This window comes from Pituophis catenifer, unplaced genomic scaffold (assembly GCF_029215685.1).
Source record: "Pituophis catenifer annectens isolate HBS135680 unplaced genomic scaffold, rPitCat1.0.hap2 SCAF_2, whole genome shotgun sequence".
Taxonomy (NCBI): Eukaryota; Metazoa; Chordata; class Lepidosauria; order Squamata; family Colubridae; genus Pituophis; species Pituophis catenifer.
The window spans coordinates 25,455,907-25,483,155 of NW_027256882.1; the positions used below are offsets into that span (position 1 = coordinate 25,455,907).

At 43.1% G+C, this 27,249-nt stretch overlaps 1 protein-coding gene across 3 annotated transcripts; it reads right to left on the reverse strand.

Moving 5' to 3' along the window:
* Nucleotides 1-1,793: 1,793 nt before the first annotated feature.
* LOC139311901 (zinc finger protein 721-like) lies at nucleotides 1,794-27,249 on the reverse strand. 3 transcript variants are annotated; one of them, XM_070936423.1, is made up of 8 exons: nucleotides 27,086-27,249; nucleotides 25,007-25,584; nucleotides 24,641-24,758; nucleotides 24,444-24,526; nucleotides 23,973-24,099; nucleotides 21,202-22,919; nucleotides 3,666-5,325; nucleotides 1,794-2,232 (listed from the first exon to the last, which is right to left on the reverse strand). In XM_070936423.1, exons 2-8 carry the CDS (start codon nucleotides 25,514-25,516, stop codon nucleotides 2,210-2,212), a joined length of 4,239 nt encoding a protein of 1,412 aa, XP_070792524.1. In that variant the 5' UTR covers nucleotides 25,517-25,584; nucleotides 27,086-27,249; the 3' UTR covers nucleotides 1,794-2,209. The 3 variants fall into 3 exon arrangements, with proteins under 3 accessions (XP_070792524.1, XP_070792523.1, XP_070792522.1); XM_070936422.1 differs by lacking the exons at nucleotides 1,794-2,232; nucleotides 3,666-5,325 and adding an exon at nucleotides 15,463-16,247 and having other exon boundaries at nucleotides 21,222-22,919; XM_070936421.1 differs by lacking the exons at nucleotides 1,794-2,232; nucleotides 3,666-5,325; nucleotides 27,086-27,249 and adding an exon at nucleotides 26,672-26,848 and having other exon boundaries at nucleotides 21,175-22,919.

Sequence of the window (27,249 nt, forward strand, 5' to 3'; positions counted from 1 at the left end):
AAAGAAACAAGAGCCTCTCTTTGAAGCCCAGGTTGTGTCACGTGGTTGTTGGCAAAGTCAGCCCTGAGTGAGGAAAGATAAGAGGGCTGGCAGAGTCACAGGATGGGAAGTGAAGGCTTAGGACAGGGGTATCAAACTCAAGGCACATGGGCCTGTGATGAGGTCAGATCCAGCCCACATGGCCATCCTGGAAACTGTAAGGAGCCGGCCCATGTTGCTTCACCCTGGCCCAAGCCATCCAGGTTTGTGTGCGTGCAAACAGGAGGCAGTGGGAGCACACGCACACAGGCTCAATTCTCTGTCAACATGTGCAGAGCAACAAAAGTAGTCTGTGAGACTATGGTAAAAAGAATAGTTCAGATCTTCCAACTTTGCAAGATCTTTTTTTTTTTTTTTTGTGAGAAGTTGGAAGATGTGAACTATTTTTTATCATATCCCCACAGACTACTTTTCTTGACCTGCATGCGGTGATGGAGGAGCTGGAAAGGTTAGTGAAGGGATGTGTTTGCCCTGGGGGTGGGGGGCGATGGTTTGGCATGGGTGGCCTGGCTGAAGGGCCCTCAGGTAAGTCGGTGGGGGGCACCCCTTGCCTTGCTTCATCTTCCACCGCCCTAACTTTTTGCTTCGTCTTCGTTCTTCGCCACTTCTTCTTGCTCACCGCCGTAACAGGAGATTGAGCAACGTACTGGTGCTGCAGCCACAAAACGATGTAGTGGGGGTGGAGGATGAAGGAAGGCAGAGGGTGCAGGACTGCCTCCCCCACCCTGCGCCAGCTTACCTGAGCGCCCCCAACCAGGCCATCAACATTCTGACAACTGATTCATCTTGTGGCTGCTCCAGCTCGGTCCAGGACCCCATTTGCGTTGCTCAGCCTCTTGCTCTATTGTGGCAGCGAGCAAGAAGCGACCTGCTGACCATGCGGGGTCTTTGATGGGATTTCTGGAGTCGTCACCATGAGGCAAGGCAGTTGTCAAGACATTGATGGATTAGCTGCGGAGTCCTCAGGTAAGCTGGTTCATGGGGCAGCTTCGCACTTCATCTTCCACTCTCCCACCGCCTCATTTTGTCTTCCTTAGAGAAGTACCCTGCCGGCCAGGCACTGAAGTGATGCCATTACTGCTGCAGTGAGACACAGCAAGAGAGTGATCCAGTCCAACCTCTATTTATGTGTGTGTGTCAGTGGAGAGATTCAGCCGGTTCTCCCAGATCGCATGAACCGGTAGCGGTGACTGTGGGAGCCTCTGCCCCCCCCCAGACATAATGCGTGACTACTGCACATGCACAGAAGGCTGTGTGCATGCGCAGAGGTGGTGCATGCGAGCACGGGTGCTCACATTTGCAAACCGGTAGGGAACGTATGTGAATCCCACCTCTGGTGTGAGTCTGTATGTGTGCGTGTGTGTGTGAGAGAGAGAGATAGAGGCACCGAAAGCAACTGAAGGCAGAATGGCTGTCGCTGCCTCACCTCACTTCTTCCCGCAGGAAGAGCCTGCTCCCCGACCCAGCCACTGCAGGCCCCTGGACTACGTCCCCAAACCTGCTTAGTCACCACCCATGAGAGGAATGTCATGTTGGCCATGGCCCTGGGCCATGCCCAGTTGGCCCCAACCACCCCTGCCCTGCCCCCCCCTTACCGGCAGGACAACCAAAATACTGATCTGGCCCTCAATAAAATGGAGTTTGACACCCCTGGTTTAGGACAATTAAGATTTGTATTGATGTTTTATTTCCATTATTTCAGTTGCCTTTTCAAATTCATTTCTCTGGGTAGATAACAGCAGTTCAAAATAGCAAATGGTGGCAGCAAAAATGGGAAGAATTTTTCCCAGAAGAAAAGATGTTGCTTGAAAAAGGACGCATCAAAAGGAAACAAGTTCCAAAATGGAAGGAAAGCTCAAACTCATGGAAGTTTTAGAAAATTTACCTCAAAACAAGGCGTCATGATGGAGATGAATGGGAGAATGGTGTCTCATAGGTGACAGGAGGAAAAGTGGAATTACAAAATGCAAGAAGGCAAAACTTGAGAAATACACATAAAATTCAAATTCTGTGAGGCAAAAAGAAAAATGGATTCATTTTGGTTTTTCAGTCGGGAAGACAGCTCAGGAAATATGAGTAGGATGTTGAAAGACAATGTCAGTGAAACAGATTAAACGAAGTACCAATTTTCTTCTAACCAAAAGAGCTGAAGACTCCCAAGGTTTCGAGATTAGTGTGGATTTGAAGGTGACACTGCAAGAACAACAAAGAGGTTTATTTACATTAATGAAAGAAAAAAACAGGGAAGTAGAGCTAAGAAGCGATTTAAAAAGAATAAAATTAACACCTCTCTTTGCCCAAAACTTGGTTCTTTTGAGCCCATTTTTCTCAGTCTTCTATAATGGGAAAAATTGACTTAATTTTTGATTAGTGTTTGAATAAATAGCTTCAAAATAGCTGAGTCTCTGAAAACCTAAAGTATTCTTACCTCTCCTAATCCTTCCAAAAGTTCCTGTAGGTTTAATTTTAATTCATTAAAAAGAATTTTAAAATGTCTCATGGACAACCATACCAATGATGTTTAATTTTATTTATATCCAAAATTAATTTTATTCCAGTCTAATTAAAATCCAATTAATTTCAATTAAACCCAATTTATTTAAAATGAATTTAGTGATTTCCTTATTATCATGTCATAGAAAGACAAAATAGCTATAGCTATAGCTATAGCACTTAAACTTATATACCACTTCATAGTGCTTTACAACACTCCATAAATGGTTTATAGAATCGGCATATTGCCTCCAACAATCTGGGTCCTCATTTTACGGGTCTCAAAAAGAGTGGAAGGTTCAATCAACCTTGAGTTGGTCAGAATCAAATTCCTGTCAGTCAGCAGAAATAGCTTGCAATACTGCATTCTAACCACTGCACCACCATGGCTCTAATGCTTCAAAAAGTGTCTTTGAACACGGATTTCACTTCTCATTCTGGTTTCTTTTGTGGGAGGAATTCATCATTCTGAAATTCTTTTCACACGATACGTTGATATATACATTATCTTGTTCTATTGCATTTGGTTGAATGTTGAATTCCCAGACAGTAATCCTCAACTTAGAACAGTTCGTCTACTACTGTTCAAAGTTAGAACTGTACTGGAAAGTGTCTTACAACCATTTTTCACACTTATGACTGTTGAAACATGGTCACAGGATTTACATTCAGATATTTGATAAATCACTCACATTTATGTTCTGGGGTCATATAATCACCTTTTGTAACTTTCTGAAGACCTGAATCTGACCAGAATCAGAAGCATAATCAATTGAAAAGCCAGATTCACTTAATAATAGTGTTAGTAACTTACCTACTGCAATAATTAACTTAACAAATGTGGCAAGAAAAGCTGTAAAATAAAGCACAACTCACTCATTTTGCTTAGCAATGAGAATTTTGGGCTCAACTGCAGTCATAATCCTGTATTTCTATTGAACCTCTTCCCACATTTCCTTTATTGATATGGTTTCTCTTGTGTGGATCCTTCTACGGCAAGTAAAGAGTGTTACTCCTTGTAAAGCTCTCCACATTCCATGCATCCATATGGTGTCCCCCCCAAATATGGATTCTTTCATGCGAAGTGAGATCACAACTCTTTTCACACTCCATGCATTGATATGGCTTCTCACCTGTGTGGATCCTCTTGTGCGAATTAAGATGACCGCTATGATTAAAGCTCTTTCCACACTCCTTACATTGATATGGTTTCTCTCCTGTGTGAATCCTTTTGTGGGAGGTAAGAGCAGAATTCCACTTAAATCCCTTTCCACATTCCACACATTTATACGGCTTCTCTCCTGTGTGGATCCTTTTGTGGGAAGTAAGATGACCACTACAAGTAAAGGTCTTTCCACACTCCATGCATTTATATGGTCTTTCTCCTTTGTGATTTCTTTGATGCTTTATAAGAGATTCATAATAACAGAAAGTTTTGCTGCACTCCATGCATTGATATGCCTTCTCCTCTGTATGAATGCTTTTATGGTGAATCAGAGCATATTTGCTACTAAAGCTCTTTCCACACTCCATGCACTGATATGGTTTCTCTCCTGTGTGGGTCTTCTTGTGGGAATCAAGACGACTGGTAAAAGCAAAGGTCTTTCCACACTCCATGCACTGATATGGTTTCTCTCCTATGTGCGTCTTCTTGTGGGAATCAAGACGACTGGTAAAAGCAAAGGTCTTTCCACACTCCATGCACTGATATGGTTTCTCTCCTGTGTGTGTCTTCTTGTGGGAATCAAGACGACTGGTAAAAGCAAAGGTCTTTCCACACTCCATGCATCCATATGGTTTCTCTCCTGTGTGGATCCTCTTGTGTGTATTAAGAGAAGTGTTACGAGTATAGGTCTTTCCACACTCCATGCATTGATAAGGCTTCTCTCCTGTGTGGACACTCTTGTGGGAATTAAGACTACTGCTTTGAGCAAAGGTCTTTCCACACTCCGTGCATTGATATGGTTTCTCTCCTGTGTGGATCAAGTTGTGGGAATTAAGATTACGGCTACGAGTAAAGGTCTTTCCACACTCCATGCATTGATAAGGCTTCTCTCCTGTGTGGACACTCTTGTGGGAATTAAGACTACTGCTTTGAGAAAAGGTCTTTCCACACTCCATGCATTGATATGGTTTCTCTCCTGTGTGGATCAAGTTGTGGGAATTAAGATTACTGCTACGAGTAAAAGTCTTTCCACATTCCATGCATTTATAAGGTCTTTCTCCTTTGTGACTCCTTTGATGTCTTATGAGAGAATGATTATAACAGAAGGTCTTTCCACACTCCATGCATTGATATGGCTTCTCTCCTGAGTGGATCTTTTTGTGGGAATTAAGATGACCGCTATCAGCAAAGCACTTTCCACACTCCTTACATTGATATGGTTTCTCTCCTGTATGGATCCTTTTGTGAGAGATAAGAGCTGAATTCCACTTAAATCTCTTTCCACATTCCACACATTGAAATGGCTTCTCTTCTGTGTGGATTGTCTTGTGGGAATTAAGATCACTGGTACAAGTAAATGTCTTTCCACGTTCTATGCATTGATATGGCTTCTCTCCTGTGTGGATCCTCTTATGGGAATTAAGATTAATCCTATAAGTAAAGGTCTCTCCACACTCCATGCATTTATAAGGTCTTTCTCCTCTGTGAATCCTTTGATGTCTTATGATGTCATATTTCCTACTAAAGCTCTTTCCACACTCCATGCACTTATATGGTTTCTCTCCTGTGTGGATCCTCTTATGGGAATTAAGATTACTGTTATGAGTAAACTTCTTTCCACAATCCATGTATTTGTAAAGTTGTTCTCCTTTGTGATTCCTTTTGTGAGTTCTAAGAGAGTCATTATTACAGAAGGTCTTTGCACACATCCTGCAGGTATATGGTTTCTTTTCTGAATGTGTCTTTTTATGACAAATGAGATGATCGGATTTATTAAAGCTCTTTCCAGATTCCATGCATTGATATGGTATTTCTCCTGTATTGATGTTTGTACGGTTAGGAAGCCAACTGACCCGAGGAAAACCATTTTTAATTCCACTTTGTGATTGCTTTGTTTCATCACTCTTTGGTTGCTTTTTGGTTGAAAATTTCCCCTTTTCCCTTTTCTGATGGATGGATTGGCATTCCTCCTTGCAATTCTTATTCTCTTGCCCATTAAAGCCTTCAAAAAGAAAAATGAAAATGAAATGTAGTTAGAAAGGGAACAATCAAACCTTTTCTTCTGAAATTCAGCCAAAGAATCATTAATATATTTTGGCTGCTTTGTTGGCAAACATGAAGATTCTAACTAAGATTTTAGCAAGGACCCATATCCAAGTGGATCAATACTGATCCTTATATAACATATAAATGAATATAAGACACAACCATGATCCAAGCTTTGACCTGGGACTATTCCATGATGCCACAAACTCCTGAAGTCCATTGGACACGGTATCATACTCAGTCAACAACATACCTACCAGCTCCCCAACTTCATTGGAAGTCTCATCCACACTTGTCTCTAGAGCAGAATCTTTGAAAGCCAAGGGGAATTTCTGGATGGCAATAGCCCCCACCCTCAATTAGGCTGATGCCAAACTTGGTACACAAATGGGGCATCTCAGAGAAGGGACATCCCACTCAGGAATCATCCAGTCTTGGTTATAGCAACTCAGGCCCATCGGGGAGCCAGTGACAAGGTGTGCAGGTATGAATACTGAACCCTAGTAAATAGAACCTTGCTCAAGAGTTGCCATCATACCTACGTGTAGTCTGTCCCTCAGATTCTCACTAATATCTTCAGTGGCATGATATGTTGTATTTTATGAGCAGAAAGCATTGAAAAAACCAATTCCTTTATGTAAAAAGGAATGCTATGCGGTTTTCCAATTTTTCTTTCAATAAATTTCATTCTTCTATAAATTCAGTTTGGGGAAACATTTAACACACTAGGCTAGAAACAGTGAGTCCTAGTTCAGCCTTTAGGGATGAATGGTGGCTGGGTGACTTTGGGCCAGTCTCTCTTAGCTCAACCTACGTCACAAGGTTCTTGTTGTAGGGAAAACAGCAGGAGGAATGAATATTGGGTTTGTCGACTGCCTTTATTATTATTTACAAAAAATAAAGGCAGGATATAAAAAATAAGTGATGTTTTATTAGTAATCACATCTAAGCCCCCCACCTCATGACGTTTCTATGTTTCTGAGCAAAGACAGGGGTCTTACCCAGAGAAGCCAGATTCTTGGAATTTTCCAGCATGACTTCTCCGTGGAGAGCTTTTTGGTCAGCGTCCAGTTGAGACCACTCCTCCTTGGAGAAATGCACAGCCACATCCTCAAAAGACACAACACCCTGAACAAGGAAACAAGTTTTCCTTTTAACAGATAATCCCAAGAATGATTTTCCAGTTTTCTTCCACCAACAGAGAGAGATCCAGTGAACAAAATAGGCATCTTCTGCAGAATTCAGAATGACATAACTTGTAATAATATATGTCTATGGAGATTCTCAGTCACCAGGTCACGGTTGTCCCAAATGTTTTTAAAAAGGAAAAAAAGTATTTTTTTTAATGGTATGTGAGAACAACCCTGAGAGACAGAAGAAAGAGCCCGAATGATGACAACAATTTGGTCAATGAAATCTGATGGCAAAGCGAAAGAGGTGGAGAAAGCATCTCACAAAGGATCCCCTCAGAAGGGAGAGATAGCCAAGGCTGCATATCGGTTTTGAATGCAGATGTCAGATTCATACTGCTTAGAAACAGCAATTTATTACAATAAACTCTAGAACAAAATGAAATCCATCCAAGATTCATGGACATTTTCTGATCTTTTTCCTTCTTACCTGAAGTAATGGTTCAGCCAGTCCTTCAGCCCCACCACAAAGAGGAGGAGATTCTAAAATTTCCAAGGACAGTTTTCTTCCCTCTGTAAGGCAGGGAAAAATGGTGGAGGCAGATTTGTTATGAAGAGAGAGATTCCAGTCAAGAGGAACAAAAAAATCAGCTAAATGTTACATGACACAGAAAGAGCTTTTTTTACCTGGCATAGTGTCCTGACTTTGATCTTTGTATAAAGTCTCCCTGAACAGCAGCTCTTGAGAAGACCTGAATGAATCTTTCCTCCCCTTAGGATACTCAGTCACAGCTTCCAAGGATTTCTGGAGAACAAGTGAGGTGAGAAAGAAAGAAAGAAAGAAAGAGTATTAATGAATTAATCATACTGCACCTTTAAACCAGCAGACCTCACTGTTCATTTCTTGAAGAAAAATGGAACAACAGTCCGCAGGAGTTAATAATCCCAGAAAGCTCTGCAAAAAAGGAATTCACAAGTTCAGAGAGCTCCTCTTTAGATCTGCTAAAACTACATTCACACACCTGCAAGTCTTTTTGCCTCTTTTCCTCCTCCTGGGTCAGCAAGAAGCCTTCGGCCAGGGCCACCGCCTGGGAACTGGTCTCCGCTCCACACTCCTGCACCCATTTCTCCATCTCTGGGGGAAGGACAGCCAGGAACTGCTTCAGGAGCACCAAGTCCAGCATCTGAGCCTTTGTATGTTTTTCTGGCTGCAGCCATTGACGGCAAAGATGGTGAAGCTGACTGCAAACATCTCGGGGACTCTTCCCCTCCTGGAACTGAACTTTCCTGAAGTGACAATATTGGATCTCTGAACTGTTGACTTCCTCTTCTTGGCTCTTCTGCCCAGAATTTGCCCCATTCTTCCCCCAGCTCCAAGGTTGAGTAGGTGCAGGGCCTTTTCCAATACCTGTATCTGCTGGGCTTTGTCCCTCCATCTTCTCTCTGGTCTCTAATCCAGCTCCAAAATGGATGGATGGATCTTCCCAAGTGTTACTAATCAGATGAAGTCTGGCCAAACACCTAAAGGCTATTCAGCCCTCTTTGAACACAAGATAGTCTGGACTGCAGAGGAACCAGGAAAGATTTCCAATTTATATATCTGAAATGCAAAATACAGCCTGTTCAATATGGTGAGATGACAAATCTGAATACAGACTAACCTCTTCCTCCAAAAAAAAAAAAAAAGAAAAAGAAAAAGAAAAAGAAAAAAAAGAAAGAAAAGGGGTTATATTATTAGGAAGATTGACTACAGGGGGGCTGGGTGCTTAGCAACACAGGTATTTGGCCTGCCAGGGACACAACCCCCTTCTTGTTTGAGACATGTACCAGGCACAGGGCGGTACAGAAAAAGAAGCAGAAGTGGTGCTTAATTCTATTACTGGCAGAAGCAAAACTATTTTTATATAAACGAAAGAGCAGTTAAACTAATTCTACTGATACTAATATTATGTCCCACTAATTCTACCTATTCTATTATTATTATTATTATTATTATTATTATTATTATTATTATTATTATTATTATTATTATTATTATTATTATTATTTGCCTTCAGCACAATTGAAATCTTAAATGTCTTAGTTCACAAACAGCAGTTGAGATGAGAATCCCATTAAACTCCGGGCTGAAACTCCTGGGGAAACTCCAGAAGGCAGAATGAAGAAACCATTGTCCTAGGCATACAGAACGAATATCTCAATGTATTAACATGATGTGGAGGATCTTGTGATGTGCTGGAAGAACCAGGTGGTGGTGAAAGGGCTGGAAACCAGGAAACCGAGTTCCAGTCCTTGCACACCTTATATCCAATTTCTTGCACACGGAGTTGCAGCCTTGCATGCAAAGCCAGCAGGAGCGACTTCGGCAGGGCGCTTCTCTCAGCCTAGGAAAGAGGAGGAGGGGGAATCCCCTTCGGAAAACAAGGCAAGAAATTTGCAGGAAATCGTCCAGGAGTCAAGACTGATTTGAAAGTAGAAATTTGTTTTGCAGAGCCGATCTCTCTCACCCTCCCCCCCTCCGCGCCCCCTTGCAGGATTTTTCCCAATGAAATGGAGGGTAAATCGATCCCTTTCTTTCTGCGATCATGATCCCCCAAAAGGAGCAGCGCGATGGTCCGGAGCTTTGCTGTCTCTCCTGCCTGGCCCGTGCATGGACCGGGGGATGGGGGTGCGGGTGAGCAGGGGAACATGGGACCACGGGATCTCCCTTTCCCATAACCCCGAACCTGATGAAGTTTTGCAGGTCGCGATGCACGCCTCCAGTAACAACGTCTGGATCTCCATCCGTGGAAGATTTCCCTGCAAACTCTTAGACTTCTACAAAAACTCAGCCCAAGGCTCACAGCGAAGGGGAACCGGATCGGACACGGTAGAAAAGCCAGATGCGCTCCCAGCCTTTTCGGGGTGGGGGGGGCACTTGTGACGGGAAAAGAAGAATGCGCATGCTCAGTTTTTTTCGAAAGCGGGAGTGGGAGGGGGGCGCTGCCCGGGTCTTCCAACAGCTACCGAGGGAGCCCCCTGGAGGATCCTGCGAGCGATGCCAGAGGACACGCAGGGCATCATCATGTTCCAGGGTATCATGCTAGGTCAACCACATAGCCACTAACTCCCCAACTTCATTTAAATCTCACTTGTCTGCAGAGCAGAATCTTTGAAAGCCAAGGGGAATTTCTGGATGGCAATAGCCCCCACCCTCAGTTACCTCAAACTTGGTACACAAGTGGGCACATCTCAGAGAAGGAACATCCCACTTTGGAACCATCCAGTCTTCGTTATAGCAGCTCAGGGCCATCGGGGACCCAGCGACCCACGTCTCCATCTACTCTCTGGATTTAGGCATCTCCTGGAAAGAAGTTTCTCACTTTTAGCCTAATTATAAATGGCTCTGACTTGTCTGGCAATTCCAATTTTCCTCCTGGAGGCAATGCAGCGGGACCATAGCTTTTGATTTCTTCCCTGTCTGCCCAGTGTATGCACAGAGGCGGCAGGGGAACATGGGACAATGGGTTCCCTACTTTCCAGGACTCCGAATTTGATGAAATTTTGCGTGTCTGCACGCACGGTCCAACCCGTGGAAGAAAAAGTCCCTCCCCACTTATTGAACACCGGAGTCAGGTTTTGATCTCTCTCCATGCAAGTTTTCCTTGGAGCCTCCTGGACTTCTGGAATGGCTTGGCCTAAGACTTGTAGCAAGGGAGGGGCGGGGGTGGGAGCAGAATTGGGCAGCGTAGAAAGGACAGACGCACTTTCAGTCTTCTCTGCAAAATGCCCCACGTGGGTCTCGGACCTGGTGAAAGAGCACACGCTCAGTTCCCTCCTGAAGCGGGCGACCGCTGCCCCTGCCTTTCCAACAGCTACCTGGGGAGCCCCCTGGTGGATCTTTCATGCAACGCCAGATGGACCCAGCCATGGCGTAGGGCTGGGATGATGGTCATTGGAGTAGAAGGAAAGGCTCCCTCTGATATTGCACGCAGCGATTTGTAGACTTTCCTTTTTTTAAATGTCTAAGAACGATCTGTGATGTTGTAAATATTGAGAATATCTCTGTGTAGCATCAAAAGGATCAAGCGTCTCTTTGAAGCCCAGGTAGTATCATGTAGTTTTTGGCAAATTCAGCCCTAAAGTGAGGGAAGATAAGAGGTCTGGCAGAGTCACAGGATGGGAAGTGAAGGCAGGGGTGTCAAACTCAAGGCTCGGGGGCCGGATCTGGCCCGCAATAAGGTCAGATCCGGCGCGTGTGGCCATCCTTGAACCTAAGGAGCCGGCCTGCATCATCCTGGTACAGGAGGTGATGGGTGCATGGCACACAGGCCCAGTTCTCCACCACTGCGTGCAGCGTAACAAAAGAAGTCTGTGGGAGTACAGTAAAAAGAATAGTTCAGATCTTCCAACTTTTTGAGATCTTTTTCTTTTTCGTGAGTAGTTGGAAGCTCTGAACTATTTTTTTACCATAGTCCCACAGACTTCTTTTGTTTCCCTGCACGTGGCGGAGGCGAACGGAGCTGGAAAGCAGGTTAGTGAAGGGATGTGGCTGCCCTGGGGTTGGATGGGGGTGTGAGGGTTTGGCATGGGTGGCCTGGCTGAAGAGCCCTCAGGTAAGCTGGTGCGGGGATGGTGGTGCAACTCTGCACCCTGTGCCTTGCTTTATCTTCCACCCCCCTCATCACCTTGCTTCGTCTTCGTTCTTCACCACTTCTTCTTGCTCACTACCATAACGGAGCAGGAGGATGAACAATGCACTGGTGCGACGGCCACAGAGTGGCAGTGGGGTGGAGGATGAAGCAAGGCAGGGGATGCAGAGCTGCCCCCCATGCCCTGCATCGGCTTACCTAAACACCCCGCAATCAGGCCATCAGCATCCTAACAACTGCCTCGTCTTGCAGCAGCTCCAGCAGTCCGGTCCAGGACTCCACATGTGTTGCTCAGCCTCTCGCTCCATTGCGGCGGTAAAGAGAAGAGGGCTGGTGGCCACGCGGGGTCTTGGAAAGGGTTTTTTAACCTCCGCCACAAGGCCAGACAATTGTCAGGATGTTGATGGCCTGGCTGCAGGGCCCTCAGGTAAGCCGGTGCATGGGGCAGCTCTGCACTCTCTGCCTTGCTTCGTTTTCCACCGATCCACCACCTTACTTTGTGGCCGTCGCATCAATTTGTCACTCATCCTCCTGAGTTACAGCAGTGAGCAAGGAGAAGTGGCGAAGAATGAAGGCAAATGAAGTGAGGGGATGGTGGGATGGAGGATGAAGTGTCAGCCGCCATGAAGAACATGGCTGGTTCTGCTGCCATCAGGTTTCGTGAGAGTGAGAGAACGATCTGATCAAACCTGTGTGTGTGTGTGTGTGTGTGTGTGTGAGAGAGAGAGAGAGAGAGAGAGAGAGAGCTGCTTTCAGTGCCGCTCGGTTTCCCACCCCACGCCCACTACGCTGGTCTGGTCTCGGAGGAATTGCCTCCCACCTTTGCCACACAACGAACAGGAATTAACCATCCCCCAAGCCCCGCCGCTATCAAAGTAAATCCTGGGCACTGCGCTCCAATGGACAGACGAAAGCACAGCTCTTGTCTGAAGGAGGAGGAGGAGCAGCGGGGTGATGAAAGAGGGAAAGTGACTGAGTGAGAAGCACCCTGCTGGCCAGGCACTGAAGTATCACCATTGTTGCCACAGCGAAACAGAGCGATAGAGCAAGAGCGATCCAATCCAACCTCGGTGTGTGTGTAAGAGTGGGGGGGGGGAGGGAGCAATCTACTCAACCTGAGTTATACCAGGGCTGGGGGCTGTGTGCTTCAGGGCTGGTGGCAGAGTGGGAAAAGATGTGGAGCCAAAAGCATCTGAAGGCACACTGGCGGTAGCTGCCCTGCCTCACCTGATCCCATAGGACAACTCTCCTGCTCCCTGCCCATCCACTGGAGATTGCTGGATTCCCTCCCCAACTCCGCTTCCGCAGGCACCACCCACAAGAGCAATGTAATGCTGGCCCTTCCCCTGGGCCACACCCAGTGGGCTGTGACCAACACCCCCGACCCCTGGAGGACAACCACAATGCTGATTCGGCCCTCAATGAAATACAGTTTGACACATATGTTGGACATAATAGGTCAATATGGTAAGGTATCTGGATTTAAAGTAAATCAACACAAGACAAAGATGATAACTAAAAATATGTCCATATCTCAAAGAAAAGATTTAGGGAGAATAACGGGGTTTGAAATATTTAAAAAGGTTAAGTATTTAGGAGTATATATTGCAGCCTCAAACACTAAATTATTTAAAAACAATTATGAAGTTCTTTGGCAAAAAGTGCAGAAAGAAATGGAAAACTGGAAAAAACTACAACTATCTCTACTGGGAAGGATAGCAGTAATAAAAATGAACGTATTACCTAGGTTTTTATTTTTGTTTCAAATGATACCAGTGCTTAAGAAAGATGGAAATTTGAGGGAATGGCAGAAAGGGGTTAATACTTTTATTTGGGGCAGGAAGAAACCAAGAGTTAAACTGAAAATTATACAGATGTACGTGAGAGAGGAGGTCTTAAAATGCCTAATTTAAGATTGTATTATGAAGCAGCTGTTTTATCACAAATTAGTGATTGGTTTAATTTAACAGAAGAGAGAATGTTAAATATAGAAGATTATGATTTATTATATGGATGGCATACTTATCTGTTATATGAAAAAAAAGTGGATAAAGTGTTTAAGAGTCATATACCGTATTTTCCGGCGTATAAGACGACTTTTTAACACATGAAAATCTTCTCAAAAGTTGGGGGTCATCTTATACGCCGGGTGTCGTTCTCCTGTAACCAGGCAGACCAGCCCGAAAGGCTCTGACGAGCCTTAAATGGCTCTGACGATCCAAGCCCTGACGATCTGCTAATCAGGCAACTCAGCTGGGATCACCAGAGCCATGGAGAAGGGAAAAAGTTTTCCCCCTCCAGCTTGCTTACCTTAGCTGCTTGCCTTGCCTTGCTTTGCTTGCCTGAATCCATTCCATCAGCAAGCAACTCCCTGCCTGCAATCAAGCAGGCAGGGAGTTGTGGACTTCAACTCCCAGAATTCCTCAGCCAGCAAAACAAAGCTGGCTGAGGAATTCTGGGAGTTGAAGTCTACAAGTCTTAAAGTTGCCAAGGTTGGAGACCCCTGTTCTATTGGGTAAGTTTTTTTCCCCTTTGGGATCTTTAAAAAAAATAGTTAATTGGGTTTTTTTTTAGTTGTTCTTTTTTAGACCTAGCCATTTCAAGTTTAGGAAGTTTTACATTTAGCTTTCATATAAAAATAAAAATAAAAATAATAATAATATTTGTGCAGCTTTCTGAGATTTAGTATGTTTTTGTAGTGTTTCACTCTAACTACACAAAACACACAAAATCTCACAAAGCTGTATGTGGAATTTTGTGTGTGTAAAGTGTGAAAGTTGGGTTTTTGGGCTTTTTGTGGCTGTGTGAGGTTCCTGCTTGTTTCAGGGGCCATTTTGGGTCTAGCACAGCTGCTTTTACATTGTGGGTGAGCCAGTTGTGTTGTGTTGTGTTGTGTTGTTTTGTGTGTGTGTGTAAAGTGTGAAAGTTGTTTTTTTGGGCTTTTTGTGTCTGTGTGAGGTTTCTGCTTGTTGCACAGGCCATTTTGAGTCTAGCACAGCTGCTTTTACATTGTGGGTGAGCCAGTTGATGTTTTTTAATTTTTATTTGGTGTGCGTTGGAAGAGGGGTAGTCTTATACGGCGAGTATAGCCCAAACCCTATATTTTAACAGGAAAATTCGGGGGTCGTCTTATACGCCCAGTTGTCTTATACGCCGGATAATACGGTACTCAGAAATGCGTTGTTGAGGGTCTGAAAAAAGTATCAATATAAGTTAAATTATAAGATACCCATATGGGCAAATCCTAGACATGCAATAGAAAATGTAAGTATAGAACAAAAAACAGAGGTGATTACATATAAAGAGCTTCTTTTTATGGAAAGGGGTAATCTCTAACTGAAATCTTTAGATGTATTAAAAGAAGAAGGGATAATTTATACTTGGTTTCAGTATGGTCAACTTCAAGCTAGATGGAGGGAAGATCAGAAAATTGGTGTCATGCAAAATGAGGAAAATTTGGTAAAACAGATTAGAGATGAAAGCCAAATGCATATTAAAAGATTGTATAATGTATTATTGGAAATAGACTCAGAAACGGAATTGGTTAAGGATTGTATGATAAAATGGGCACAAAACTTTCAGGAACCAGTGATGATGGAAACATGGGAAAAGATTTGGGTCAGAAATGTTAAGTTTACACAAGCACAAAATTTGAGAGAGAATTTTTATAAAATGTTTTATAGATGGCACTTAGATCCCAAAAAATTATCATGTATGTATCCGAATTTGCAAGCTAAATGTTGGAGATGTGAATTGATGATGCAACTTATTATCATATATGGTGGACTTTTAAGAAAATCAAGGCATTTTGGATAAAAATTTGGTGGGTGATGCAGAATATTTTGAAAAAAAGGTAGAAATTTACTCAATTGTTTTTATTGGGTATAACGACGGATTGTACAGCATTAGAGACTAAACTGATTTTGAACTTAATATCAGCAGCTAGGCTGTTGGTTGCGCAATACTGGAAGAAGGACACTTTGTCTACTACTGAAGAGTGGATACTGAAAGTAATGAACAGCAGAAATGGCGAAAATCTCAGCGTATTTGAAGGACTATACACAAGAAAGATACGTATTGGAATGGAGAAGATGGATTGATTATATTCAAAATAAGTATCAGACAAGAAAATATCAAATAGCTTATGAATGAACATTAAGTATTAGAAGTATTATGTTATCTATACTGGAGTTAAGGTTTCAGGAGGGGATTTAGTAGTCTAAGGATTGAGATTTGTATTGCTGTTTTATTTCCATTATTTCAGCTGCCTTTTCAAATCCATGCCTCTGGGCAGTTAACAGCAGTTCAAAACAGCAAGTGATGGCAGCAAAAATGAGAAGAATCCAGAAGAAACGATCTTGCTTGAAAAAGGAGGCATCAAAAGGAAACAAGTTCCAAAATGGAGACAAAGCTCAAACTCATGCACGTTTTAGCAATTTTACCTCAAAAGAAGGTGCCATGATGGAGATGAATGGTGTTTCATAGGTGACTGGAGGAAAAGTGGAATTACAAAATGCAGGAAGGCAAATCTTGATAAGTGCAAATAAAGCTCAAATTCCATGAGGTAAAAAAGAAAAATGGCTTCGTCTCGGTTTTTCAGTCGGGAAGACAGCTCAGGAAATATGAGGAAGATGTTGAAAGATAATGTCAGTCAACCAGACTAAACAAAGTACCAATTTTCTTCCAGCTAACAGTTGAAGACTCCCATGGTTTGAAGAGATTAGTGTGCATTTGAAGGTGACACTGCAAGGACAACAAAGACAACAAAACATTAATGAAAGTAACAGGGAAGTAGACCTAAGAAGCTATTTTAAAAGAATAGAATTAACACCTCTCTCTTGCCCAAAGCCTGGTTCTTTTGAGCCCATTTTTCTCAGTCTTCTATAATAGAAAAACATAATATAATGGCTACAAAACCAAAATTGGTGCCCTTTCGCCAGTTTGATCCAGAACTATGAGTGAGCAATATTTAAATAAATAGCTTCAAAGTAGCCCGAGTCTCTGAAAACCTGAAGTATTCCTCCCCCTTCCAAATCCTTCCAAAAGTTTTTCTGTGGGTTTAATGCTAATTCATTAAAAAGAATTTTAAAATTCTCATGGACAACCATATGAATGATATTTAATTTTATTTATATCCACAATTAATTTTATTCCAGTCTAATTAAAATCCAATTAATTTCAATTAAACCCAATTTATTTAAATTGAATTGTCTCCAACAATCTGGGTTCTCATTTTACTGGTCTCAGAAGAGTGGTAGATTCATTCAACTTTGAGCGGGTCAGAATTAAACTCCTGGCAGTCAGCAGAATTAGCTTGCAATACTGCATTCTAACCACTGCACCACCATGGCTCTAATGCTTCAAAAAGTGTTTTTGAACAGGGATTTCACATCTCATTCTGGTCTCTTGTGAGAAGAATTCGTCATCCCAAAATTCTTTTCACATGATACGTTGATATATATGTGATCTTGTTCTATTACTTTTGGTTAAATTATGTTGAATTCCCAGACAGGTAGTCCTCAACCTAGAACAGTTCGTCTAGTGACCATTCGAAGTTACAACAGCTTTGAAAAAAATGACTGATGACCATTTTTCACACTTGAATTATGGTCACATGATTTACACGTGGATGCTTGACAACTGATTCACATTTATGACAATTGCAGTGTCCTAGGGCCACGTGATCAACTTTTTTCGACCTGAAAAGCAAAATCAATGGGGAAGCCAGATTAATTTATCGTATTTTTCAGAGTATAAGACGCACTCCCCCCCCCAAAGAGGCTGAAAATTTGGGTGCGTTTTATACTCCGAATATAGCTTTTTCAGAGCTTTTTGTCAGCCCTAACAAGGCGCTGGCAAGTGAAGCGATCGCTTAGCCTATTTTTCTCATTGCTTCTCTCTCCGAAGATCAGCTGTGCTTTAGAAGCTGTTTTTTATCCCCAATCTGGTGCGTGCAAGCGTAGCGCACGTGTAAGCGTAGTGCACATGCATGCTCAAAACCAGCGAACTAATGTGCTGAAGCTGACCAGACTAAGGACACTAGCCTGATGAATACCTGGTAGGCAAATTTTTTTTCCTAGTTTCCTCGCCAAAAACTAAGGTGCGTCTTATAGTCCAGTGTATCTTATACTCCAAAAAATATGGTAACAACTATGTTACTAATTTCAAAATTACAGTGACTTCACTTAAAAGTCTGGCAAGAGGAATGGTAAAATGGGGCAAGCCTCACTTAACAAATTTCTCACTTAGCAACATAAATTCTTGCCTCAATTGTGGTCATATATTGTGGACCACCTGTACTTGAAGTTCTTGGTTAAGTAATAGAATTTGGATCAGAACTTCCATTACTAGGTGATGTGGTCATAAAGTGTGACATCGCAAAAGCCCAATATTGGTAAGGTGCCAGCGCTTTACCTGCTGTCCATTAATAAAAAAACAACAACAACAGAGGAAACCCCAGAAAGGAATTACAGTCCAGTGTTTATAAGAATAAAAATACTGTTGTTGTTCTGCCCTAGCTCCGGATTCCCAAGGATTGTGACACACACCAACGGTCCTTTGGCAACCAGCCCAGAAAACAAGATATGATAAGACACTTACTCTCCAAAATGCTCTGTAATAATTACATGTTGTTTCCAGCAAGAAATTACTAACTGCGTGAGACTTAAATAGGCTAAGGGAGTGGCCAATTATCCTCAAACTTTACTCTCGAGGAGACCTCCTCCTCCTGAGTAGCCACTCCTACCTTTCGGCAGCCCTGCATGCTCGAGCATTGAGGAGAGGCTCCTCCACTTCGCTCTCTTCACTTGAAGGAGCCTCTGGAGGTTCTGAAGGCCCTGGCTGAGTCTCTGCCTCTGGCACCACATCCTCTTCAGCCTCCTGGCTGTCTGACACGAGCGCCGGCTGCTGGCACAACCCACCAGCCTCCTCATCGTCGGGATCAGCCATGATCCATGCAGGCTGCTGGAGGGCCACAATAGTTGTATACTGCTACAGAATACATTTATTGTATGTACACTGAGAGCTTATGCACCAGAGACATATTCTTTGTGTGTCCAATCACACTTGGGCAAGAAAGAATTCCATTCCATTCCTTAAATATAGTAGCAATAGTTAAAAATATGCTTGCAGTACAAATAGCATTAATATAGTATAGATGTACACCAGTATGTAATATAAAATAGTATATTAGAGATAAGATCGTATAGTATCAATATACTAAACATCTAGTATAAGAGGACAAACAGGAAGGATTTACATGTGGTTTGTATGTTTCACTTTTGTATCTTGGAGTTTTTTTTCAAAATAAAAGGTCTCCACAACTCTTATAGGAGATATGTGGTTTTCTTTCTTTTACCTAAAAGAGTTGTTGAAGAATATGATAATTGGGTTTGATATTTTGGAATATTTCAAACAATATAATGAAAAAACAATCAGGAATATTTCTATATGCAGAAAAGACCATTGATGATTTGATCTTAGAAAAAGCACAAGCAGGATGAGGGATCGATCTTGTTCTGGTTTCCACAAGAAAGGCAAGTTATGCAAGCTAGTATTTATTTTATTACTCAAATGGTATTTGTATGGGATTATAGTCAACTATATGTAGTCCTCAATTTACAACAGTTCATTTAGTGATTGTTCAAAGTTACACCAGCACTGAAAAAAGTAACTTTCTCACTTAACGACTACTGCAGTATCCTCATGGTAACCAGCTCAAACTTCAGATGTTTGGCAACTGACTCTATTTATAATGGTTACAATGTCCCTGAGTCATGTACGTTTTGTAAACTTCTGACCAGCAAAATCATTGAAAAAACCAGATTCACCTCACAATAGTGTTACTAATTTAACAACTGCAATGATTCACTTAACAAATGTGAGAAAAAAAGTTGTGAAATGGAGCACAATTCACTTAACAAGTGTTTCACTTAGCTATCGGAATTTTGGGCTCAATTGCAGGCCTAAACCTGTATTTCTATTGAACCTCTTCCCACATTTCCTTTATTGATATGGTTTCTCCCGAGTGTGGATCCTTCTATGGCAAGGGTGTCAAACTCGATTTCATTGAGGGCTGCATCAGGGTTATGGTTGACTTTTTTGGGGGGGAGTAGGCGTGGCCAGCTCCCACTGCTTTTGCGCTCATTCTCCTTGACCAGGTTGCTCATGGTGTGTGCGGGAGGGCAAAGTGTGTGAGTCAGAGGGAGGCCCACTCCCTCTCCTTGCAAGGAGACCTGGCTTTGTAACCAAAGCATCCTCAGCAATAGGATTGGAGAACACCAGGAGAGGTCTGGAGGAGGGAACAAGGGGATGGCGAAAGGCAGCAGGGCTGCTGGTACCCAAGAGCTAAGGCAGGATTTACCTCAGGCCCTCTCTCTCTCTCTCATTATAATCTCCTTCCTTCCTTCCGTCCTTCTTCCCTTTTTTCTTTTTCCTTCCCTCTTCATTATCCTTTCTTTCTTTATCCTTCTCCTCTTTCCTCTTCCTTGCTCTCTTCCCCTTTCTTTCTTTTCCTTTGTCTTTCCTGTCCCTTCTTGGATGCTCAAATGCAAAAGGGGAAACATTCCTTGATGCCTCCTCGACTTCTGATCAAATGCCACTTTTGCTAGTAGTTTGTGGCCACTTAAAAGACTGAGAACAAACCAGGCTCAGTTGATCCCATGCTTGAATTTGTGGGAGCTTCCACAGACAACAGTACAGCAAAACTGTCAAAATTATGGCTCTGATAGTTGATGAGAGCTCCTGTTTTTTATGTGCAACAGCTTTTGCGTTTAAGAACAGAGATAAGTTAGTTACTTTTCTGAGGCACAGATCGTGCTCTTTCATACACACGCACACACACACACAGATTAGATTGGATTGTTCTCTTGCTCTCTCTCTCTCTGTCTTGCTACAGCAGCAGAGGTGGCGCTTCAGTGCCTGGCCAGTGGGGCGCTCAGGTAAGCAAGTGTGGGCTGTGGGGGGCAGCTCCGTACCCGTCTTGCTTCATTCTCACCTCCCCCCGCCTCTCTTTGTGGCTGCACCAGTGCGTTGCTCAACGTCCTGCTCCATTACGGCAGCAAGGAGAAGTGGTGAAAAATGAAGAAAAGTGGGGGTGGGTGGGTGGAGGACAAAGCAAGGCAGAGATTACGGAGTTGCCTCACCCACCCCGCCCCATTTTACCTGAGGGCCCTTCAACCAGGCCACCCATGCCAAACCCTCACTCCCACATTCCCCCAGGGCAGCCACATCCCTTCACTAACATGCTTTCCAGCTCTGTTCACCACTGCAGCCTGCAGGGCAGCTAACCTAGTCTGTGGGACTACGGTAAAAAAATTAGTTCAGACGTTCCAACTTCCCACAAAAAAAAAAAAAAAAAAAAAAAAAGATCCCACGAAGTTGGAAGATCTCAACTATTCTTTTTAACCTAGTTCCACAGATTATATTTCTTGCCCTGCAGACGGAGGTGGTGATCTGGGCCCCTGTGCGCATCCATGCACACGAGAGTGGCATGGGCCGGGCTGAAGTGACACAGGCCAGCTCCTTACAGTTTCCAGTTTCCTCCCTCTACCCGGTATGGATTCTTTCATGGAAAGTGAGATCACACATATTTTTAAAGCCCTCTCCACATTGCACACATTTATATGGTTTTTCTCCTGCATGGATCCGTATATGGGAATTTAGATTACTGCTACAATGAAGTCTTTTCACACTCCATGCACTGATATGGCTTCTCACCTGTGTGGATCCTCTTGTGAGAATTAAGATGACTCCTACGAGCAAAACTCTTTCCACACTTCTTACATTGATATGTTTTCTCTCCTGTGTGGATCCTTTTGTGGCAGGTAAGACTAGAATTCCACTTAAAGCCCTTTCCACATTCCACACATTTATATGGCTTCTCTTCTGTATGGATCCTTTTGTGGGAATTAAGATGACTGGTACAATTAAAGGTCTTTCCACACTCCATGCATTGATATGGTTTCTCTCCTGTGTGGACCCTATTGTGGGAATTAAGACTACTGCTACAAGTAAAGGTCTTTCCACACTCCATGCATTTATAAGGTCTTTCTCCTTTGTGATTCCTTTGATGTCTTATAAGAGATTCATAATAACAGAAGGTTTTTCCACACTCCATGCACTGATATGGCTTCTCTCCTGTGTGGATCCTCTTGTGTGAATTAACATGACTGCTATGAGTAAAACTCTTTCCACACTCCATGCATTGATATGGTTTTTCTCCTGTATGGCTCCTTTTGTGGGAGGTAAGAGCAGAATTACGCTTAAAGCTCTTTCCACATTCCACACATTGAAACAGCTTCTCTTCTGTGTGGATCCTCTTGTGTGAATTAAGATTACTGGTACGATTAAAGGTCTTTCCACACTCCATGCAGTGATACGGTTTCTCTCCTGTGTGGTTCTTCTTATGGGAGGAAAGATTACTATTGTGCCTAAAAGCCTTTCCACACTCCATGCACTGATATGGCTTCTCTCCTGTGTGGATCCTCTTGTGTGAATTAAGATACCTGTTATGAGTAAAACTCTTTCCACACTCCATGCATTGATATGGTTTTTCTCCTGTATGGCTCCTTTTGTGGGAGGTAAGAGCAGAATTACGCTTAAAGCTCTTTCCACATTCCACACATTGAAATGGCTTCTCTCCTGTGTGGATCTTCTTGTGGGTATTAAGACTACTGCTACGAGTAAAAGTCTTTCCACACTCCATGCATTTATAAGGTCTTTCTCCCTTGTGACTCCTTTCATGCTTTATAAGAGATTGATTATAACAGAAGGTCTTTCCACACTCCTTACATTGATATGGTTTCTCTCCTGTGTGGATCTTCTTATGGGAGGTAAGATTACTACTTTGCCTAAAAGCCTTTCCACACTCTGTGCATTGATATGGCTTCTCTCCTGTGTGGATCCTCTTGTGGGAATTAAGATTAATGCTATAAGTAAACGTCTTTCCACACTCCATGCATTTATAAGGTCTTTCCCTTTTGTGACTCCTTTGATGTCTTATAAGAGAGTCATAATAACAGAAGGTTTTTCTGCACTTCATACATTGATGTGGCTTCTTCTCTGTATGGATAGTTTTATGGTGAATCAGAGAATATTTCCTACTAAAGCTCTTTCTACACTCCATGCACTGATATGGTTTCTCTTCTGAATGTGTCTTTTTATGACAAATGAGATGATCGGATTTATTAAAGCTCTTTCCAGATTCCATGCATTGATATGGTATTTCTCCCATATCGATGTTTGTACGGTTAGGAAGCCAACTGACCCGAGGAAAACCATTTTTAATTCCACTTTGTGATTGCTTTGTTTCATCACTCTTTGGTTGCATCTGATCTGCAAATTTCCCCTTTTCCTTTTTCAGATGGATGGCTTGGCATTCCTCCTTGCAATTCTTATTCTCTTGCCCATTAAAGCCTTCAAAAAGAAAAATGAAAATGAAATGTAGCTAGAAAGGGAACAATCAAATCTATTCTTCTGAAATTCAGCCAAAGAATCATTAATATATTTTAACTGCTTTGTTGGCAAACATGAAGATTCAAACTAAGATTTTAGCAAGGACCCATTTCCAAGTGTATCCCTACCGATCCTCATCTAACAGGATTGGTTCACATCACAATGAATGTTAAGACACAACCCTGATCCAAGCTTTGACCTGGGACTATTCCATGATGCCACAAACTCCTGAAGTCCATTGGACATGGTATCATACTCAGTCAACAACTTACTTACCAGCTCCCCAACTTCATTGCAAGTCTCATCCACACTTGTCTCTAGAGCAGAATCTTTGAAAGCCAAGGGGAATTTCTGGATGGCAGTAGCCCCCACCCTCAATTAGGTTGATGCCAAACTTGGTACACAAATGGGGACATCTCAAAGAAGGGACATCCCACTCAGGAATCATCCAGTCTTGGTTATAGCAACTCAGGCCCATCGGGGAGCCAGTAACGAGGTGCAGATATGAATACTGAACCCTGGTAGGCAGAACCTTGCTCAAGAGATAAGATCATATCTATATGTAGTCTGTCCCTCAGATTCTCACTAATATCTTCAATGGCATGACATGTTGTATTTTATGAGCAGAAATCATGAGAAAAACCAATTCCTTTATGTAAAATGCTATGGAGTTTTCCAATATTTCTTTCAATAAATTTCCTTCTTCTATAAATTCAGTTTGGGGAAACAGTTAACACACCAGGCTAGAAACAGTGAGTCCTAGTTCAGCCTTTAGGGATAAATGGTGGCTGGGTGACTTTGGGCCAGTCTCTCTCAGCTCAACCTACATCACAGAGTTGTTGTTCTAGGGAAAACAGCAGGAGGAAGGAATATTGGGTCTGTCCACTGCCTTTATTCTTATTTACAAAAAATAAAGTCAGGATATAAAAAATAAGTGATGTTTTATTAGTAATCACATCTAAGCCCCCCACCCCATGACGTTTCTATGTTTCTGAGCAAAGACAGGGGTCTTACCCAGAGAAGCCAGATTCTTGGAATTCTCCAGCATGACTTCTCCATGGAGAGCTTTTTGGTCAGTGTCCAGTTGAGACCACTCCTCCTTGGAGAAATGCACAGCCACATCCTCAAAAGACACAACACCCTGAACAAGGAAACAAGTTTTCCTTTTAACAGATAATCCCAAGAATGATTTTCCAGTTTTCTTCCACGAATAGAAAGAGATCCAGTGAACAAAATAGGCATCTTCTGCAGAATTCAGAATGAGATCACTTGTAATAATATATGTATATGGAGATTCTCAGTCACCAGGTCACGGTTGTCCCAAATGTTTTTAAAAAGGAAAAAAGCCAAGGCTGCATATCGGTTTTGAATGACCAGATGTCAGATTCATATTGCTTAGAAACAGCAATTTATTACAATAAACTCTAGAACAAAATGAAATCCATCCAGGTTTCATGGACATTTTCTGATCTTTCTCCTCCTTACCTGAAGTAATGGTTCAGCCTGTCCTTCAGCCCCACCACAAAGAGGAGGAGATACTAAAATTTCCAAGGACAGTTTTCTACTCTCTGTAAGATAGAGAAAAATGGTGGAAGCAGATTTGTTATAAAGAAAGAGATTCCAATCAAGAGGAACAGAAGAATCAGCTAAATGTTACATGGCACAGAAAGAGCTTTTCTTACCTGGCATGATGTTGTGACTTTGATCTTTGTGTAAAGTCTCCCTGAACAGCAGCTCTTGAAAAGACCTGAATGAATCTTTCCTCCCCTTAGAACATTCAGTCATAGCTTCCAAGGATTTCTGGAGATGATGTGAGACGATAAACAAAGAAAGAGTATTAATGAATTATCATACTGTACTTTTAAATCAGCAGACCCCACTGTCCATTGTTGAAACTCGAAACAGAATGGAAAAATTGCCCCAAGCACATTTTCTGGAAGAAAAATGGAACAACATGCCATAGGAGGTAATAATCCCAGAAAACTTTGTAAAAAAGGAATTCACAAATTCAGAGAGATCTCTTTACAACTGAAATTACATTCTCACACCTGCAAGTCTTTTTGCCTCTTTTCTTCCTCCTGGGTCAGCAAGAAGCCTTCGGCCAGGGCCACCGCCTGGGAACTGGTTTCTGCTCCACACTCCCGCACCCATTTCTCCATCTCTGGGGGAAGGACAGCCAGGAACTGCTTCAGGAGCACCAAGTCCAGCATCTGAGCCTTTGTATGTTTTTCTGGCTGCAGCCATTGACGGCAAAGGCTGTGAAGCTGACTGCAAACATCTCGGGGACTCTTCCCCTCCTGGAAGTGCCCTTTCCTGAAGTGACAATATTGGATCTCTGAACTGTTGACTTCCTCTTCTTGGCTCTTCTGCCCAGAATTTGCCCCATTCTTCCCCCAGCTCCAAGGCTGAGTAGCTGCAGGGCCTTTTCCAACACCTGCATCTGCTGGGCTTTGTCTCTCCATCTTCTCTCTGGTCTCTAATCCAGATCCAAAATGGATGGATGGATCTCCCCAAGTGTTACTAATCAAATGAAGTCTGGCCACACACCTAAAGGTCATTCAGCCCTTTTTCAACAGAAGATAGTCTGGACTGCCGAGAAACCAGGTAAGATTTCCAACTTATATATCTGAAATGGAAAACACAGCCTGTTCAATATGGTGAGGTGACAAATCTGAATACTGACCAACCTCTTCCTCAACCTCCAAAAAGAAAAAAAGAAATCCAGCAATATCTGTAAGGGGGCGCTACAGGGGGGGCTGGGTGCTTAGCAACACAGGTATCTGCCCTGCCAGGGACACAACCCACTTCTTGTTTGAGATATGTACCAGGCACAGGGCGGTACAGAAAAAGAAGCAGAAGTGGTGCTTAATTCTATTACTGGCAGAAGCAAAACTATTTTTATATAAACGAAAAAGCATTTATTATTTTTACTTATTTTATTGAATTTGTATACCGCCCTACTCCCGAAGGACTCAGGGTGGTGAACAGCCATGGAATAAAACATATAAATACAAAATTTAAAATAGATTAAAACAAATTAAATAATTTGGCTGAACAAATTTAAAACCCCAATAATTTAAAACCAGATTTAAAATTTCCATTTTAAAAAGGGGAAAGACTTAGGTCAGGCGGACTTGATGAAATAGGAAGGTCTTAAGCGCGCGACGGAAGGTACGCAGATCCGGGATCCTCCGTATGTCCGGGAGGAGCTCGTTCCAGATAGTAGGTGCCCCCACAGAGAAGGCTCTCCCCCTGGGAGCCGCCAGTCGACATTGTTTGGCCGACGGCACCCGGAGGAGCCCTTCTCTATGGGAGCGTACTGGTCGGTGGGAGGCTATTGGTGGTAGCAGGCGGTCCCGTAAATAACCAGGTCCTAAACTAATTCTACTGATACTAATAAACTAATTCTACTGATACTAATATTATGTCCCACTAATTCTACCTATTCTATTATTATTATTATGTGCCTTCAGCACAATTGAAACCTTAAATCTCTTAGTTCACAAACAGTTGAGATGAGAACCCCATCAAACTCCGGGCTGAAACTCCTGGGGAAACTCCAGAAGGCAGAATTAAGAAACCATCGTCCTAGGCATACAGAACGAATATCTCAATGTATTAACATGATGTGGAGGATCTTGTGATGTGCTGGAAGAACCAGGTGGTGGTGAAAGGGCTGGAAACCAGGAAACCGAGTTCCAGTCCTTGCACACCTTATATCCAATTTCTTGCACGCGGAGTTGCAGCCTTGCATGCCAAGCCAGCAGGAGCGACTTCGGCAGGGCGCTTCTCTCAGCCTAGGAAAGAGGAGGAGGGGGAATCCCCTTCGGAAAACAAGGCAGGAAATTTGCAGGAAATTATCCAGGAGTCAAGACTGATTTGAAAGTAGGAATTTGTTTTGCAAAGCCGATCTCTCTCACCCCCCCCCCCGCGCCCCCTTGCAGGGTTTTTCCCGATGAAATGGAGGGTAAATGGATCCCTTGGTTTCTGCGATCCTGATCCCCCCAAAAGGAGCAGCGCGATGGTCCGGAGCTTTGCTGTCTCCCCTGCCTGGCCCGTGCATGGACTGGGGGGGGAGGGCAGGGGAACATGGGACCACGGGATCTCCCTTTCCCATAACTCGGAACCTGATGAAGTTTTGCAGGTCGCCATGCACGCCTCCAGTAACAACGTCTGGATCTCCATCCGTGGAAGATTTCCCTGCAAACTCTTGGACTTCTGGAGAAACTCAGCCCAAGGCTCACAGCGAAGGGGAACCGGATCGGACACGGTGGAAAAGCCAGATGCGCTC